This window comes from Musa acuminata, chromosome BXJ2-11, assembly GCF_036884655.1.
Source record: "Musa acuminata AAA Group cultivar baxijiao chromosome BXJ2-11, Cavendish_Baxijiao_AAA, whole genome shotgun sequence".
NCBI classification, from domain to species: Eukaryota; Viridiplantae; Streptophyta; class Magnoliopsida; order Zingiberales; family Musaceae; genus Musa; species Musa acuminata.
The window spans coordinates 32,451,754-32,469,399 of NC_088348.1; the positions used below are offsets into that span (position 1 = coordinate 32,451,754).

The 17,646-nt window shown below is 38.4% G+C and overlaps 4 protein-coding genes across 7 annotated transcripts; 3 read left to right on the forward strand and 1 right to left on the reverse strand.

The window, feature by feature from the left end:
• Positions 1-652: 652 nt before the first annotated feature.
• Positions 653-1,864, forward strand: LOC135627422 (protein LURP-one-related 10-like). The gene is made up of 3 exons (XM_065133523.1): positions 653-950; positions 1,029-1,256; positions 1,384-1,864. The coding sequence occupies exons 1-3, from the start codon at positions 705-707 to the stop codon at positions 1,618-1,620; spliced, it is 711 nt and encodes a 236-aa protein (XP_064989595.1). The 5' UTR covers positions 653-704; the 3' UTR covers positions 1,621-1,864.
• Positions 1,865-2,333: 469 nt separating this feature from the next.
• LOC103972664 (protein LURP-one-related 15-like) lies at positions 2,334-8,138 on the forward strand. Its single transcript, XM_009387008.3, has 3 exons — positions 2,334-2,576; positions 2,630-2,776; positions 7,938-8,138. The coding sequence occupies exons 1-3, from the start codon at positions 2,334-2,336 to the stop codon at positions 8,136-8,138; spliced, it is 591 nt and encodes a 196-aa protein (XP_009385283.2).
• A 561-nt stretch (positions 8,139-8,699) lies between these two features.
• On the forward strand, positions 8,700-10,210 carry LOC103972354 (protein LURP-one-related 15). The gene is made up of 3 exons (XM_009386660.3): positions 8,700-9,108; positions 9,187-9,414; positions 9,877-10,210. Exons 1-3 carry the CDS (start codon positions 8,866-8,868, stop codon positions 10,093-10,095), a joined length of 690 nt encoding a protein of 229 aa, XP_009384935.2. The 5' UTR covers positions 8,700-8,865; the 3' UTR covers positions 10,096-10,210.
• Positions 10,211-10,372: 162 nt separating this feature from the next.
• On the reverse strand, positions 10,373-17,646 carry LOC135626934 (probable potassium transporter 9). 4 transcript variants are annotated; one of them, XM_065132769.1, is made up of 10 exons: positions 17,010-17,646; positions 16,089-16,191; positions 15,674-15,908; positions 15,348-15,593; positions 15,212-15,265; positions 13,968-14,228; positions 13,612-13,664; positions 13,398-13,521; positions 11,700-11,954; positions 10,373-11,588 (listed from the first exon to the last, which is right to left on the reverse strand). In XM_065132769.1, exons 2-10 carry the CDS (start codon positions 16,125-16,127, stop codon positions 10,546-10,548), a joined length of 2,310 nt encoding a protein of 769 aa, XP_064988841.1. In that variant the 5' UTR covers positions 16,128-16,191; positions 17,010-17,646; the 3' UTR covers positions 10,373-10,545. The 4 variants fall into 4 exon arrangements, with proteins under 4 accessions (XP_064988841.1, XP_064988844.1, XP_064988842.1 ...); XM_065132772.1 differs by lacking the exon at positions 17,010-17,646 and adding an exon at positions 16,897-16,996; XM_065132770.1 differs by lacking the exon at positions 17,010-17,646 and adding an exon at positions 16,679-16,841.

The following is a 17,646-nucleotide window of genomic DNA, read 5'->3' on the forward strand; positions in this document are numbered from 1 at the left end:
CTTAAAGGTGCACGCACTCTTGATTTGAGCAAAACATAGACTGGTAGGCAATGTGACAAATTTATTATCAGAATCTGCAGCATTTTCGTTCTATAATTGACGTTACATGCAGCATACTTATTATTTTCAAGTCAGTCCAACCTTCTGTTAGTGTTGAATTTGTTTGTGCTTGTCATCAGAATGTTGAATATTATTGTGAATGAAGTAAGCCATTGAATTGTGATGAGGGCGACGAGGGGGAACTATGAATTGTTTTTTATGGTAAGTGATAGAAGATAAGATTTTTCCAACTTGATAGAAGATAAGATTTCCTCAATTATATGAGGAAATATCTCTATTCTATTTATTCTGTTGAGGGAAATCTTTTCTCCTAATCTTAATCTATATAAATAGGAGAGGGAACATGTTAATATATTCAAGCTAAAGCTATTTCATTTCTACAATAAAGCTTCTTCAATTATTGTTCTTATCTTCTATTGATCGAGAAACGCGGTTTGATCGAGAAACAATAAAGCTTCTTCAATTATTGTTATTATCTTCTATTGATCGAGAAACGCGGTTTGATCGAGAAACGCGGTTTGACCATGGATCCACTCGCCCACCGAAAGATAATTCCACTTGCAACCACATATGTCGATTCATTTGTGCGCCAACAACACAACGATTGAAACGAGAGTGAGAGGGAGAGAGAGAGAGAAAGAGAGATGGGTTCACTAATTTCTAAGGTTGCTGCCCCGTCCTGCGCCATCGTCGACCCGCGGTTCTGCGCGTCGTACCCGATCGAACTCACGTTCTTCATCGACGCCGCCTGGTTGAACTGTGACCACCTCGCGGTGACCGACATCAACGGCAACGTCGTCTTCAAGGTCGAAGCCCATAAGTGGAGCCTCAGAAACAGGCAGGTGGTCGTCGACGCCTCCGGCAAGCCTGTGATTTCGATGCAGCAGAAGGTCCACCTCCTCATCTCTGCTTTGCCTCCTTCTTTCTGCAAAGTCCAAGACGTTGACTCTGGTTGTTCTGTCATGCAGCTGAGCAGCATCCATGACCGGTGGCTAGTCTTCAAGGGAAATAGCTCAGATCCTAAGCATCTGCTGTTTAGCGTCAAGAGGAGTTCTGCTTTCCAATTCAAGACCGAGTTGGACGTGTTCTTAGCTGCCAACAAGGAGGAGGAGGTGTGTGACTTCAAGATCAAGGGAAGCTTCCGCAACAGATCATGCACTGTGTACAAGGGCGACTATTCCATGGTGATCGCGCAGGTACTTACCTTCTCCAGAATAAACTGTACAGCACACGGATCTCAGCAGCTTTAGATTTAGATCAAAGCATTGATTGCAAGTTTTATGTGGAGTTGAATTGTTAGAATTGTGTGATATGGCGATGCAGATGAGCAAAGAATACAAATTGGTGAATGGATTGGTATCCAAGGATGCTTTCGGGGTGGCCGTCATCCCAAACACCGACTACTCCTTCATTACTGCTCTGACCATCATTCGACATAAGTTCTTTAAAGAAGACACTAGAATCTCTGATGTAATCTCTCATGTAATCTCTCATGTAATCTCAAATGAAATCTCAACTGCACTCATATCTGCAATCTCAGCTTTACTAGGTGGATCCTAATTCTCCATGCCTGCTAGTATAACAACGAGTGACTTCCTCTGCAGCATGAAACCACAGATGGATACTTGGTGAAGACTTGGATTGTAGTACTTAATCTTATGTTCCTCCTTTTGTGTTATCGTGGGATGGCTATATATGTATGTAAGATTATAATATGTAGTTTGCACCGCAGCTGAACCTGTTTAGAGATCATATATATGTATAACAGGGAAGTGAAGTGAGGTGGATATTGGGTCTCTTCTCAGCCCTATGCACTGTTTAGAGATCATACATAAAGCTTGTTTGAAGAGCTCACCGCCACTTCTTTCAAGCATTGAAGATTCATGTTTCCTGATCTTTTCAGTGTTCAGTTTATCCTTTTTGTTATTAGGAGATTTATGTGTTTCTTTTGATTAGGAATCTCAACTATATATTATAGCTGATCATGCTTTTTCAGTGGACTAAAGCAAACGAAAGCTAATTGACATCGTCAACACCGAAGAAGAACCTCAGATTTATTAGGCTTGTCTGCTTGCACTGATCCACTCTCTGAAGCGGTCTTTGAGAGATGACGGGCTTATTTTCTATTGCCTCCTCACTTGAGTTTGTGTCTCATGTCATCTATATGCGTCATATCTTAAACAAATACTTGACTCGATCCAGTCTTCCGCTTGATCTTTTTCCTCCGATTCAGTTGTAAGAGAGAGAGAGAGAGAGAGAGAGAGAGAGAGAAGATGAGCGAATCGAGTCCTCGGATTTCTCGGCCCGACGCCATCGTCGACCCGCGGTTCTGCGCTTCGTACCCGATCGACCTCACGTTCTTCATCAACGCCTCCTGGTTGAACTGTGACCGCCTCGCCGTGACCGACATCAACGGCAACGTCATCTTCAATGTTGAAGTCCGTAAGCGGAGCCTCAGAAGCTGGCATGTAGTCGTCGACGACTCCGGCAAGCCTGTGATCGCGATGCGGGAGAAGGTCCACCTTCTCGTGTCTGCCACACATCCAACTTTGGCTGTTCCGTCATGCAGCTGCGTATCGTGCATGACCGGTGGCAGGTCTTCGAGGGAGATAGCTCGGATCCTAAAGATCAGCTGTTTAGCGTCAGGAGGACTTCTTCTGACCAAGTCAAGACCGTGTTGGATGTGTTCTTAGCTGCCAACACCAAGGAAGAAATCGTAAGATGATAATAGAGACACTTCAACAACTAAATTCTCAAAACTTACTTGTCTCAAACCTCATCCTCATATATATATATATATATTCCCTTTTGAATTTATAATAAAATATTATTCTGTGATTATAAAAAGATAAATTCAATACTTTGACTCGATAGTAACTCCTGTCTTGATTAAGACTTTTAAACTAAAATTCTATCTAATCGCAAAGCTTGATTTAATATTTGAATATATTCTCCTAAATTAAAGTTTACAAAATAAATTATGAAAAGCCTTGAAACTTGATGCAATCTTATGTTGTTGCTATACGTAATGTTTTTTAGAATCTCTAAGTTCTTAACCATGTATTCCATAATAGTTTTCCATGTATTCTTAACCATGTTATTCTATCTTATCTGTTCTAATTAATTGTAGAACTTTGATTTGTTTGGAATCTTAGCTTTCTTGAACCAATTCCTAAATATGAAATCAATCATAAATATCAAACTTTTTTCGTCATAGAATATTTATCATTTTATAAAATTTTCTTATTTTGACAGGTTAACGATCAACTTTCTAAAATTTTCTTTTCCTATAGAGAGGTAAAATATTGTAACACCTTTGATTAGTCTCATATCGAAAGTGGGTAATATTAAGATTGACTTCTATCGAAAGTGGGTCCGATGAGTGTACTACTATCAACTTCAGCTTAAGCATTTTGGTCAGTAGTTTAGACCAAACAAAGTTGATAGGCCAGTTAGTCCATCGGCCCAGGTCATGACATTTGGTATTAGAGCCGACCTAGCATTTAGGCATGGTGAGGGGGCTCGAGTAGGAAAGGGCTATCCGTAGAGAGAGTCAGAGGACTTGTCACGACGTGGAGCCACCACTAGACTACGCCTCACATGTACTATGCTAGGGTTTGATCTGGGTTATGTTGGGTCTTGACGACGACGTTAAGCCTTTGAGTGAGGGTGATTGTAACACCCTTGATTATATATATATATATATATATATATATATATATATATATATATATATATATATATATATATATATAATATTCCCATTTGAATTTATAATAAAATATTATTCTCTGATTATAGAAAGATAACTCAAGACTTTGATTCGATAGTAACTCCTATCTTGAACATATTCTCCTAAATTAAAGTTTGTAAAAAAAATTATGGAAGGTCTTGAAAATTGATGCAATCTTATGTTGTTGCTATACGTAATGTTTTTTAGAATCTCTAAATTCCTAACCATATTCCATAGTAGTTTTCTGTGCTCGGTTTATTCTATCTTATCTGTTATAATCAATTGTAAAACTTTGATTTGTTTGGAATCTTAGTTTTCTTAAACCAATCCCTAAATATAAAATCAATCTGATGAATACTGCATAAATATCAAACTTTTTTCTTCATAGAATATTTATCAGACTTTATAAAATTTTCTTATTTTGATTAACAACTTATTTTGACGGGTTAACGATCAACTTTATAAAAAAAAAAATTTATAGAGAGGTAAAATATATTTATATTTTTTTATGAAAATTAAATAGTATAATCCAACATAATCATCTACTTCAATAAAATTAATATTATGTATATGGTGTTGAATATCAGATTTTGATGATGAAATCAAATTGATGTGTTTGTGATCTAATATGCACTTTAAGTGACGCAAGACTGGCTTCGATTAAGAAGAGAAAAATTGATTGAAGTAAGAGGAAACAGATGTTGAGCTGGAGTTATACATGTTAGGAAATTAGACGTCGGGCCATAGGATCGATCGATGTGTCGGCAGAAGGCTTCGTGCCATGAATTTGGGCATTGGGCTAAGATGATCAGATGTTACGAGAAGACAACATGCCGGTTGGGCAATACGCCAAAGGAGAGGACGATGCGTCAAAGGATCAGACGAAGCGTCGAAAGAACCAATGACATGCCAGACAATATATGATTCATGCTTTGTAATAATTTGTCTAGATCGAGTTAGTTTAGGTCTAATTGAGTTGATTTAGAATGTAATTAGGTCAACTCAATTATGGACCAATTGGGCCTATGTTAGGATTGTTTTGGGCCAAGAGAAAGATTCATTTAGTTGGGTTAAGCAGTGGCACTGCCAAAGACTTTGTCTCAAAGACATGGTCTCCAAGACTATATCAGGCAATGGTATCACCCAGTGTTAATGCTGCAGGCGGTGGTATTGCTAGGAAGTAGAAAACCTAGGATGAAATCTTTTTTACTCTATTTTTTAATCTATTTGGGGTCTATAAATACCCCAACTATTCCTGCATGGAGTAGGAAGATTTTGAGCATGAAATTGAGTTTAAAAAGAGAAAAAAAATACTTAAGAAAAATTGGAAACTCTCTTAGGATTTAGGATCACTTCTATCAGTGTTTAGAAGTTTGTCTAAAGGGAGAAGTGAGGTTTAAGAAAGAGAGGTTATAATGGTTCTCTCCTATGCCTATCAAAATGAGAAAAAGTGTAAAAGAGTAGTCGATCTTGACCTATTGAAGGAAGATCGGTAGTGGAAGCTGGTGGCCTCGAGTAAAGAGGATTCGGGAATAGATGTAGGTTATGACGATCGAACCACTATAAAACTCTATTTGTATTTATATTTTTCTTTTCATTCCCTTACTGCAAACTGATTTATTTTTACTATGCTTACGAACACTTTTTAAAGGTAAACATATTTTTGATATCGACTTTTCTCAAATGAATCTACAAACCGACGTGAAAAATCTATCATATATGATGAGGTATCTTCGTTAACTTTTTCTATTAAGATATTTTCATTTTCTTCTACTTATATATCATATATCATGCATTTTTTTTTATTTACTTCAAACAATATAGGAGGATTTATACCTCTTTTATAAATTTCTTTTAAAATTACTGAGACTTCTATCTTAATTCTATAGATTCATAAAATAAGATTTTCATATAATATTAAATGAGAGATTAGTACTCTTTTATCATCTATTATTCTTGGGAGAGTAATACAAAATCTATATCATTTATCATATTTTTACAAAGAGTAATAAAAATTCTATATATTTTTTTATATTTTTAAATAATCAAAGATAAATTTCTTTTAAACTTTTTGATACGAGAAAAATAATAACAAGATTTAAAATAACAAATAAAAGTCATTATCCATACTTTCAATCTTCTCTTTTGTATGCGAATTATTTTTCTTATTGATCATATCTATCCTATTATAATCTAATTTATCGATTGCTTTTTTATCTAGTTTCGTCCTATTTTATGATTGTCAGATCTACTTCTCGTTCCTATTGTGATTAATTCTTAACTATATTATCTTAAGATCTGATTTCTCTTTCTAATAATTTATTTCTCTTTCGTTTCTTTCTACAATTTTCTTTCTCCTTAGACTTTTTATCTCTATTATTTCTCTCTCCTATGATTTTCTCTATACAACTATTTATCTCTCTAATAGATCTAATTCTCTCTCTAGTGAGATCTTGATTAAGGTCTTAATTGTTGAATCTCATATTTTGATGATAAAACTAATTGATAGAGTTTATGATCTAATATGTGCTTTGAGTAACGCAGGACTAGCTTCGATCATTAAGTGATAATTAAAGCAGGAAGAATTAATCTTCGAACATGTCAGAAGATTGGACGTCAAGCAGAAGAATCGGTCGATGTGTCGGCAGAAGACTTCGTGCCATGAGTTCGGGCATCGGGCCTAGAAGAGCAGACATTGCGCCAAGGAGATCGAAGTTACGGAAGTCAACATGCCGATTGGGCAAAAGGCCACAAAAGAGGATGATGTGCCAAAAGATTATACGAAGCATCGATAAACTAATGACATATCGAACAACATATGATTAATGCTTTGTAATAATTGTCTAGATCGAAATAGTTTAAGTTATAATTGGATTAGAATTAGACTAACTCAATTAGGGGCCAATTGAGCCTAAGTTAGAGTTGAGTTGGGCCGGATGGATAGCTCACTCGGACACTTAGAGCCATGCCAAGAGGTGGCATCGCATGAGGCTAAGCCTCTCGACAGTACTATTGGTAGTTAATGCTTCTAAGCGATGGTACCCACCAGAGCCCAGTCTACGAGGCTTTGTCAAGTGATGGCACCGCCTAGTGTCAGATTGGCAGGCGGTGGTACCGCTAGTACCCGAAGACTCGAGATGATACTAGTTTTGGCTTCAAGTTTGAATCCATTTTGGGTCTATAAATATCTCTTTTCTCTCTACTTAAAATACACCGAGAACAAAAATAAAGGAAAACTCTATTGTAATCTTGTGAGAGTTCTTCTCTCTATTGAGCTTGTCAAAAGGAGAATAAAGTTATAAGGGTAGTTGGTCCTCGCTCATTGAAAAAAGATTATTAGTGAATGCTGGTAGCCTTGACGGAAGAGGAATCGGTAGTGAATGTAGGGCAAGACGATTGAATCACTATAAATTTGTGCGCTTTCTTTCTTTGTCGTCATTTACTTAGTTTGCAACTGTTTTACTTCCTCGTTACTTTAGCTGCATACTTTTGACGAATGTTTTTAATGTTAAACACTTTTTGATATGGTTTCATCATACGAAGTTTCGACGTAATTTTACGTACGCACTAATTCAGCCCCGTTTCAGTGCCGACTCGATCCTAACACTAATGTCTTATTGAAAAAGATGATGGACATCAATAAATCATATAGTATAATGGAAAAGAATAAAAATATTTTAAAAAAAAAAAACTCATATTAAACATGATAACTTATAATCTCTCAAATCTTGAATATCAAAACATAATCAAGGCTCTCCCTTATCTCTTCTCTCAATGTTGTCTAAATCATAACCCTTTGTTAATAGAAGGATAATTCAAAACTATGATATGTACTTGGTACGACTTTTAAACCAAAATCCCATCTAATCACATAATTTTCTCGCCTTTAGATTTGGATCAAAGCTTACGGTTCTTCCAACATTCGATTACATGAAATGGAACTCAGGGATCTTGGCATTCACTTCTGGATGCAAAAAGGCTTGTGGAAGATAGGTGGTCTAGTTCAATATATAATCATTTTTATGCAGAAATCTTGTTTGATATTAATCGATCCGAAAGGCCACTCTGTTAATGTGAGGAATTAAGGTAGGTTTGGCTTAGAAACCATTGCAAGTTGATAGAATTGTGTGACATGTCAATGCAGATGAGCAAAGAATACAAATTAGTGAACAGCTCAGTATCCAAGGATGCTTTCGGGGTGGCCGTCAACCCAAACGCCGACTACTCCTTCATTACTGCTCTGGCCATAATTCGACATGAGTTCTTTAAAGTAGACATTGTAACCTCTGATGAAATCTATGATGAAATCTCATTTGCAATCTCAGCTGCAGTAGGTGGATCCTAATTCTCCAAGCCTGCTAGTATAACAACGAGTGACTTCCTCTGCAGCGGGAAACCACAGATGGGTACTTGGTGAAGACTTGGAAGTTCATGGAAGACTTTGGTTGCAGTACTTAATCTTATGTTCCTCCTTTTGTGTTATTGTGGGTTGGCTATATATGTAAGAATTCATATTGGGTCTCTTCTCAGCCCTATGCACTGTCTAGAGATCATATATATGTATAACAGGGAAGTGAAAGTGAGGTGGATATTGGGTCTTTCTCAGCCCTATGCACTGTCTAGAGATCATACATAAAGCTTGTTTGAAGTGCTCACAGCCACTTCTTTCAAGCATTGAAGATTCATGTTTCCTGATATTTTCGGTGTTCTGTTTATCCTTTTTGTTATTAGGAGATTTATGTGTTTCTTTTGATTAGGAATCTCAACTATATATTATAGCTGATCATGCTTTTTCAGTGGACTAATTCCACCTTTCCCCCTAAAGAAAACGAAAGCTAATTGACATCGTCAACACTGAAGAAGAACCTCAGATTTATTAGGCTTGTCTGCTTGCACTGATGCACTCTCTGAAGCGGTCTTTGAGAGATGATGGCCTACTTTTCTTTTGCCTTCTCACTTGAGCTTGTGGCTCATGTCATCTATTGCGTCATCTTAAACTCGATCCAGTCTTCCGCTTGATCTTTATCCTCCAATTCGGCTGTCAGAGAGAGAGAGAGAGAGAGAGAGAGAAGATGTCGGACTCGAGTAGTCCGATTTCTCGGCCCGACGCCATCGTCGACCCGCGGTTCTGCGTGTCGTACCCGATCGACCTCACGTTCTTCATCGACGCCGCCTGGTTGAACTGTGACCACCTCGCGGTGACCGACATCAACGGAAACGTCGTCTTCAAGGTCGAAGCCCATAAGTGGAACCTCAGAAACAGGCAGGTGGTCGTCGACGCCTCCGGCAAGCCTGTGATTTCGATGCAGCAGAAGGTCCACCTCTTCATCTCTGCTTCGCTTCCTTCTTTCTGCAAAGTTCAAGACTTTGACTCTGGTTGTTCTGTCATGCAGCTGCGTAGCGTCCATGACCGGTGGCAGGTCTTCAAGGGAGATAGCTCGGATCCTAAAGACCTGCTGTTTAGCGTCAGGAGGAGTTCTGCTCTCCAATTCAAGACCGAGTTGGACGTGTTCTTAGCTGCCAACACGGAGGAGGAGGTGTGTGACTTCAAGATGAAGGGAAGCTACCGCAAGAGATCATGCACGGTGTACAAGGGAGATTCTTCCACGGAGGTCGCACAGGTTATAGGCCTCGAATTTTGTCGGAATTCTTTTATGAGAAGATGATGAGCATACATATCTGTCTCAAACCTCAAATCCCGAATATCTAAACATGATTAAGGCTCTACTTATCTTTTATCTCAATGTTGTGTCTAAATCATTATATGAAACCCTCTATTAATAAAAGGATAACTCCAACTATCATGTGTATTCCATAAGACTTTTAAGCCAAAATCCCATCTAATCACATAATTTTCTTGCCTTTAGATTTAGATCAAAGCTTACATTTCTTCCAACATTGGATTACATGCAAAATATCTTGTGGAAGATAGGTAGTCTAGTTCAATATAAAATCATTTTTATGCTGAAACCTTGTTTCATATTAATCAATCCGAAAGGCCACTTTGTTGATGTGAGGAATTAAGGTAGGTTTGGCTCAGAAACCATTGCAAGTTGATAGAATTGTGTGACATGTCAATGCAGATGAGCAAAGAATACAAGTTTGTGAACAGCTCAGTATCCAAGAATGCTTTTGGGGTGGCCATCAGCCCAAACACTGACCACTCCTTCATAGCTGCCCTGCTCATAATTCAACATGAGCTCCAGCTCCATAATGAACACTCTGAAGCCTCAGGTGCAGTCGTAGGAGAAATCTCCGATGGAATCTTCCAAGGACTCGCAGCTGCATTAGGTGGATCCTAATTCTCCCAACCTGCTAATATAACAATGAGTGACTTCCCCTGCAAAATGTAACTATAGATTGGTACTCTGTGAAGACTTGATGGTTCATGAATGACTTGGGTTGCAGTTCTTTTCATCTTCCTCCTTTTGGGTTCTTGTGGATTGGCTACAATTTGCCATGTCAGAACAGACATGGTTGTACTTCTTTTATCCTCCCTCTGCAGTATCAAAGGCTAAGGAATTGACTCTCTGACATGCACTGTTGACATTACCAATCATTATTATGTAAAGCAGGAGCTAGGTAAAAGTTGTCCGAGGATCTCTATCAAACATTATTTTCTTACAACATAAGACTTGCACCGTTGACACTATCTGCTGAATGCCACAAGTAATTTGACTTACAGCTGCATGACATGGTTCTTGCAAACAAGCATGACATGATTCCTACGTACTTGAGTTTACAGAACCAGATTACAGGACATAAACCATCCCGACCTCCAGAAGGGATGCAGGAGGCATACGGAGGGCCACGTCAGGGCCCCGACAATTCCTTCTCAAGAAGTTGTAAGCAACGTCGATTGCCAGCTTTTTCATGATCGATGATCCTGGCTTTGCTTGAACATGAGAATGCCCCAGTATAAAGGTACACCCGAATTCACGCGCAGCCAGTAGATCCTCAAGCTCTTCCCTCACGGCCTCCGACAATGCTGAGTTATTGTTCTCCTCTAGGAAGAATCTGACCTTCTTTACTGTAGTCTCGGGTGCCAGCTCTATTGCATTTTCCTCAGAAGGAAGCTCAGTATTATAATCGAGGTGGCGGCGTGTGAGCAAATTGCTCCCAGCAACAGTAAGTCCATATTCATAACCATCCACTGACTCACTAGACTGATGTCCACCGAGTGATGCTTCGAGCCATACAAAGTCAGATAAACTTGCAATGAGCTCAGACTCAAAAGCATTAATGTCCTCCTGGACGTCACGGTACCCATACCGGACAATACACCTGTAAGAACGATGATTCGGTGGTCCGACACGCCCCACAAGATATCTTTCAGCAGGAGGCACAAACGGAACAGGAACAGATTTCACACACACAAAGACCAGGATGCGATGGAATGCAGGGAGGTTGGTGACAAAGTGGGAGAAATTGGCAGGCACGCCAGTGATGAGATCAGTGTAAACAAGGGCAATGCCAGGAACACGAACGATACCAAGTTTCTCGCCAAGGGCAAGAAGCCAATCCAAGGAGACCTTGTTGTGTAAGTCGAACTCATATTTCTTGATTGTGGCATAATGCCAGACAAACATGATAATCATGAGAAAGAGTGCAAGTAGGATAGGGAGCCAGGCACCCTCAAGGAACTTGATCAGGGAAGCAGAAAAGTAGAGGACCTCGATGGAGCCGAAGAAGAGAAGAAACACAAGGGCCAAGAATGGAGACTTGTGCCAGCAAAGGATCATGACTAGGGAAGTGAGGCATGTGGTCACCAGCATAACAGTGATTACTGCTAGTCCTGCATTGTGCAAACAGGAACGTAAGGAATCCCTGGAGTGAAAAAGATAAAAGAGTGCTAAGTGGAAAATGGCAACAGACATCAAATTAATATCTAAATAATTAAAAATACCAGAAGCATTTCCCATGTGCTTTATGTCTCTGAATCCAACGGCAACAGCGATACAGAGGATCATCAGCATCCAATTGACCTCTGGTATATAGATTTGACCATGAATTTTTTCAGAGGTGTGAACTACCTTGACTCTTGGAAAACACCCGAGTGATTGGCTCTGATTAATGATAGAAAATGTTCCGCTGATAATTGCTTGGCTCCCGACAACTGAAGCTAGTATTGCTATTCCAAGTACCGGCCATCTTAAGCATTCTATAGAAACAATATTAAAATCTCTAAGCAAAATTCTGGGTTTTCCATATTGATTAGAAGTGTCATGCACATTTACTTGCAACAGTCATAATCAGATAAACATAAAGCCAAATTTGCAGCATGTTTTTCACTATAAGACCAGGAAAGTCGGTGTCAAACCATCAAGTTGAAATGTATACTAAAATAATTAAATTATATTCATTACACAAGCTCTCTCGTAGATTCTTTTCTAAGATGCTGGCTGAGAGTAGCATGGTAAAAACAAAAACGCTAAAGAACAATGATTTTGATTATATTTAAGATATAGTGATTGACTCTGAATGTATCATATCTGTTCTCCTAATAATACTTTAATATAATGGCAGGAAACTTTAAATCGGATCAATTCTATTACTTAATGTGCATAGTTTTTTATTTCTAAGCTGTTATCCTATCATTTAACTATATTTGGAGACAATTTTTTGATTACTGATGCAAATAAACTCAAATTGTCCTATCATTTGCTAGAGGCACAGTGGATTATCCATTCTTCTAAGACAGATTCAGCTATTGACCTAAGTATTCAGCCTTTCTGCCTTTCTCAACATAAGTTCAAAATTTCTGAAAACACACATGAATTTCAAATTCTTTTAATACAGATGCATATTTCTTGAGGTAGACTACAAATGTTGCTTTGCCCATCGATTGGATACTTGTTCACATCCTCTCTCTTTAAGACATTCTTAATGAGTATACTTCATCCTTGGACATGTCATACAAATCAAGAAACATAATTTTGCTACATTAATTCCTCAAAAAGTAGTAGATCTTTGAAGTCATTTTGAAGTTGTGAACTCCTATCCTTTACACAATACTTTCTCAGAATCTCATTTATTGCTAGTCAGTGCCAAGTATCCTTTTACACCCTGATTTCCATTTTTGATTTCCTTTTTAATTATTATATCATTGAAATCTAAATTCATTATAAAAAAGCCTTTCATACATTACATGTCAGACCTAGTTCTTTAGTCATAATCATTGATTGTTAGATACCCAAGTACAGCACCAGACACGTGATAAACTTAATCCTCTCTCCGACATCATATAGTTTAAACCAATTATCTCTGGGGTTAGGTCTTTAACTAACAGTGACTTCATGCTAGTTCACCAGCAATCACACTCATAATGCTGTACATCCTCTCTCAAAGATACTGAAGTGAAAAGATCTGTTTGACCTCTTGAAAACAGCCAACCGGACTAGCAATCATGCACCCGCAGGAAGTTACCTAAATCTGACTTATTAGATAAATATTGTCATATAGAGAACACTATAGTACTTGATATTATAAATAATTTAATGATTTTAAAATGGAAATATTACTTTTGTAGTAGATTGTTGCTCCATGTCATTTATGTTAAGCTATATGTGTGACAAGCGCATTACTGTGAATTAAGAGCACATACCTGGAACCGAAGCATAAAAGCCAATCTGGTAACTGGTATAGATTCTATGATGCTTCGACAAGTAAGCAGCTTGACCCATGTATGCCAAAATGAGCGAGGGATAAACTACGAAAGTGAAAGCAACCTAAGATAGGCATAGAAATATAAGATCAATTACAAGTTGATAGATGAAAAAGAAGATAAATTAATAAATTTCCAAAAAAAAAAAAAGAACCTGAATTGCAGTGTACGAGAAGTGACCGAGGTCTGCAAACATTGCCTCTGATCCTGTTATTGTAGTGCTTTTGAAGTAAGTCAGGAATTGTTTAATTTAATGTGTTCAAAATTTAACTACTGGTAAAGTTATTGGGGTTTAATCTTCAATGGAAATAATAAGAAATCACTAGTTCATAGGTTTTCCATAACTACAAATGCAAGGGTTTGAGTAATTGTTGATGTGGGACACTTGCATTTATTCTTTTGCATAACTATATTTGGATTCATGAGATTAACATATTCATAATGCCAGAAAGAAGTCCTAAAGCAGCTACTAGTAGATTATTAATGAAAAAGATAATATTTTGAATTTACCTGTTATGCACAGTAATATCCCACCCAATGACATCCAGCCACCCTTTTTTGTCTTTTTCAAGAACTTAAACATATAATATGGAGAAAGTGCTTGATAGACATGTTGGTTCCAGCGGATGATATTGTATATGCCAAGGCCGCTGATGCACAATAGCCAAGTCAGAACAACTGGTGCAAACAGAATTCCAACCCGATGTGTACCATAGTGTTGAAGTGCAAACAAACATACTAAAATGAAGCATGTTATTGGTACCACCGCATCTGCATACATGGATGTTTCATCAGACAAGATATTGATCTATGATTTATATGGTTTCTCATAACTAATTTGCATCAGACACAATTACAAGATGATTTTATCTTAGTGCAATTCAATTTCATGGGCTTATCAGTCTGTGTTCTAACTTTCCTTGGACTCCTTTAGATATCAACCAACATTAAATTTACAGCTAAGCACTGGCATCATTCATGTTGTTCCAGAGGACAATTTTAGAAGCATAATTCATTAATTGACTAACAATCTTAAAATAACATTCTCAGATCAAGTTAGTTACTTCAAACAGAAGTATTCATATTTGCTATATTCAAGGTTGTGGTTGTTTTAGTTTCTGCTCTATTGGCTGTTTCATGCAGAATAATATAAGTAGAACAAGTCGTAGGTTTGCAAAGATAATATTCAAATAATGAGGTCATTGATGATTTAATTGGCATTTTGCTACAACCAAATGGTCAAATCTATCAGAAAGTTGCATTCAAATAACAGTAGTTATCAGAGAATTACAGTTAGATGGCCATGGTCCACACTCCGTATGTAAAACCTGAACAGAATTAAGGATGAAGGAGAATATAGACACCATAAGGGAACCCTGAAGAAAGGAACTAAGAGGAACAAAAGGCTCAGAAAGAAGGAAAATGGCTCTTACACAAGGATAATTAAATCCTTGAGTTTGTGAAGATTTATGCAGCTTAGATTTGAGCAGAAGCTCTACACCAAAAAGGAACAATAGATAAATGACATGATATATGGAGTTATCAAGCTAATAAGGATTTTCCTGCATATAACAATCTAGTGATTGTTTCAACATACTGTATCACACCATGAAAAAGGTGAAAGTATTGAAAAGGGAGTTTGCAACTTTCTCATTCATCGTAACGCTAGTGAAACAGTCTCTGTTACACACCCCCAAAAAAAAAGAAGCATCCAAAGAAAAAAAAAGAAGCATTCATGAATTAGCTAATTTTACATTCATGGTGATGCTTGGACATGGACAGCTCAAGCCCTGAAACTGCAGAAAAAACTGGAGACAAAAGGAGAAGGTTAGCAGAATCATAAGGTATCTTTACAGAAGTATAGGAAAGCAAAATGATGATCGCACGTACCTGATATGGCTGGAGTGAGAACTCCATCACCAATTACCATACAGGTACCGAGCATAACTACAATCAACAGAGCAACATGCAGGCTCTTGTGCTTCTCAAGCCAAATTTTGATCCTTGACCTGTTTGTTGTTTCCGGAGGGTGCTCATATTTGTAAGTAGAGAGATCTTCATCTGCAACCTGTCTGTTTGGCAGAAGGCTTACGTTTGCATGTCGACATATCAAAGAGTACAATGCAAAAGTACCTCCTGCAAAATAATCAATTAGACATTGAAAACAGGTCAATCTCATTGCTGCAGAAAAGATATCTCAATGGCTACAGACTTACCCTCGCCATTGTCATCAGCCCTTAGAACTATAAAGACATATTTGAAGAGAGGAACTAGTGTAAGAGTCCAGAATACAAATGACAGTGCACCAAAGATCTCTTCATTTGTTTCTGAATGTGTGATATCTTCCGCAAATGTACTCTTGAAGACATATAGAGGAGATATACTCAAGTCTCCATAAACCACACCCAAGCTCTGATATGCCAGAAACAGCATGGTCTTCCAAGAATCTTTCTGAAAATCAACTAAAGTCTTTCAGCAAATAATCTAAATTTCAAATAAGAAGAGCAAAACACCAATGTCTTCATCACCAAAGTTTGTCACATCCACTTGTAAGTCGCAATCACTATCACTGTCTCAAGAAATCTGCAAGAAGAAAGTAACAACAGAGACTAATAAAGCAAAAGGCTAGACCTTCTGAAATATCGGGATGCTCCCAATCTCGGGATCCATTGTTCAACTGGAACTTTATTCTTCAGGTACAATCGCTATCTCAGAGCTACTTTCACCGGAAGATCTGCATTATGACAGCATAAATATCCGAGAATTGTAATATAAGCAAACCACAAAAAAGAAGATTTCAGACAATTTATTTCAAAGCTCAGCAAGCAAAGATAACCTCCCACACACATAATGCTCTGCCCAATCCCAAACTTAACCCTAACACAATCAATCTCCCACAGAATAGTCCCTTGAACATCGGCTTTCAACACAATTCCTCTATTGTTAAACAAAACAATAAAAAGTGGGTTACCTTATCATGTCATGCTGATCAGAAACTAAGGAGAAGAAAGTTTAACATTGATAGAAATGAAGAAGCCATGTGCAACATAATCTACCAACACACAAAGTTCAAATGTTGCTACTCCCACATGGCCAACTAAATTTTTATCAGCTCCACAGACTTTGCATCAAATAGGTAGTGGATTTCAAGGTAAAAGAAGGGAGAAAGGATAGCCAAAATGTCAAAAGCAAGGAAAAAGATGGCGGGGCAATGAAAATACCAGAAGTTGGAGGAAGAAAGCAAGGGGAGCAAATCCACATGAGCTTCACAGGCACACTCGTCATATCCAACCACAAAGGGTACTGGTAGCATTAATGTGGTGAGACTTTGCAACCAGAAAAAATCTAAATTAAATATGTCTTTTCAACCAAAAGCTAGTCATAAAATCCACTTATTTAGCAATTTCAACACAATGGATATCAGATTATTCGAACTCACTGGCCCTTCGAAAAGGTAGTTCAAAGAATCATAAAAATGCGATTTTTACGACGAGTTTTCACTCAAGAACGAAGCAATGAAAGCGAGAACGCCGAGAAGGGAAGCACACACACCATGTGGATGGAGAAGAGCGGATTGGAGAGCACTGGGGTGGGCCAGACCGGTCGAGCACCGCTGCTGCATTGCGACACGACACAGCCGAAAGCGATCGTTACCACTCGCGCCTAACGCACCAGGACCGACCAAACCCTAACCTTCCAAATCCTCGCCGTCGCCTCTCCTCCTCTCGCCCGTTGCTACTTTCTTTGTCCTTATCGCTGCCTTCCTTCCCCTCACACGACAGCAACACCAACGCAGAACCTAAAAGATCGAGACTTGACCATCTTCTAGCACTATACTACTCTTTAATGGAACAACTGACAAGTCCCCGATCAAACGCCTCGGCGGTCCTTCCTCATTCCCCTCTACTCGCCTTCGATATCTTCCTATCTCCTCGAATTAATGCGAGACCTGCCACCAACTAGAGCCATTAAATAGCCGCCCACCCATATGGCCCTCGAATCGCCTTCCAAAATCCCATCTTTACGAAGAAAGCTCGGCGAAATCTAAACCCCATTGCAAGGATTTCAGCTCAAGATAATCATCCAAGCAATGCTTTAGGAGATTCAGCGATCCATTCCCTCGCCATTATTGCCGCTTCTCCGACGGGTTTACCGAGAGTGAGATCTGTGAACAGGCCGGGGAGAAGCC

What these genes read in the sequence shown, in the direction of transcription:
- LOC103972354 (XM_009386660.3), top strand. Translation starts at nt 8,866, where the DNA reads ATGTCGGACTCGAGTAGTCCGATTTCTCGGCCCGACGCCATCGTCGAC. An exon ending in TGATTTCGATGCAGCAGAAG is followed by an intron (nt 9,109 to 9,186) that starts GTCCACCTCTTC and finishes TCTGTCATGCAG; the next exon opens with CTGCGTAGCGTCCATGACCG. An exon ending in CTTCCACGGAGGTCGCACAG is followed by an intron (nt 9,415 to 9,876) that starts GTTATAGGCCTC and finishes ATGTCAATGCAG; the next exon opens with ATGAGCAAAGAATACAAGTT.
- LOC135626934 (XM_065132769.1), bottom strand. Translation starts at nt 16,127, where the DNA reads ATGGATCCCGAGATTGGGAGCATCCCGATATTTCAGAAG. An exon ending in GTCCAAGCATCACCATGAAT is followed by an intron (nt 14,229 to 15,211) that starts GTAAAATTAGCT and finishes CCATGTATGCAG; the next exon opens with ATGCGGTGGTACCAATAACA. An exon ending in GATATTACTGTGCATAACAG is followed by an intron (nt 13,665 to 13,967) that starts GTAAATTCAAAA and finishes CTACAATAACAG; the next exon opens with GATCAGAGGCAATGTTTGCA.
- LOC103972664 (XM_009387008.3), top strand. Translation starts at nt 2,334, where the DNA reads ATGAGCGAATCGAGTCCTCGGATTTCTCGGCCCGACGCCATCGTCGAC. An exon ending in TGATCGCGATGCGGGAGAAG is followed by an intron (nt 2,577 to 2,629) that starts GTCCACCTTCTC and finishes TCCGTCATGCAG; the next exon opens with CTGCGTATCGTGCATGACCG. An exon ending in CCAACACCAAGGAAGAAATC is followed by an intron (nt 2,777 to 7,937) that starts GTAAGATGATAA and finishes ATGTCAATGCAG; the next exon opens with ATGAGCAAAGAATACAAATT.
- LOC135627422 (XM_065133523.1), top strand. Translation starts at nt 705, where the DNA reads ATGGGTTCACTAATTTCTAAGGTTGCTGCCCCGTCCTGCGCCATCGTC. An exon ending in TGATTTCGATGCAGCAGAAG is followed by an intron (nt 951 to 1,028) that starts GTCCACCTCCTC and finishes TCTGTCATGCAG; the next exon opens with CTGAGCAGCATCCATGACCG. An exon ending in ATTCCATGGTGATCGCGCAG is followed by an intron (nt 1,257 to 1,383) that starts GTACTTACCTTC and finishes ATGGCGATGCAG; the next exon opens with ATGAGCAAAGAATACAAATT.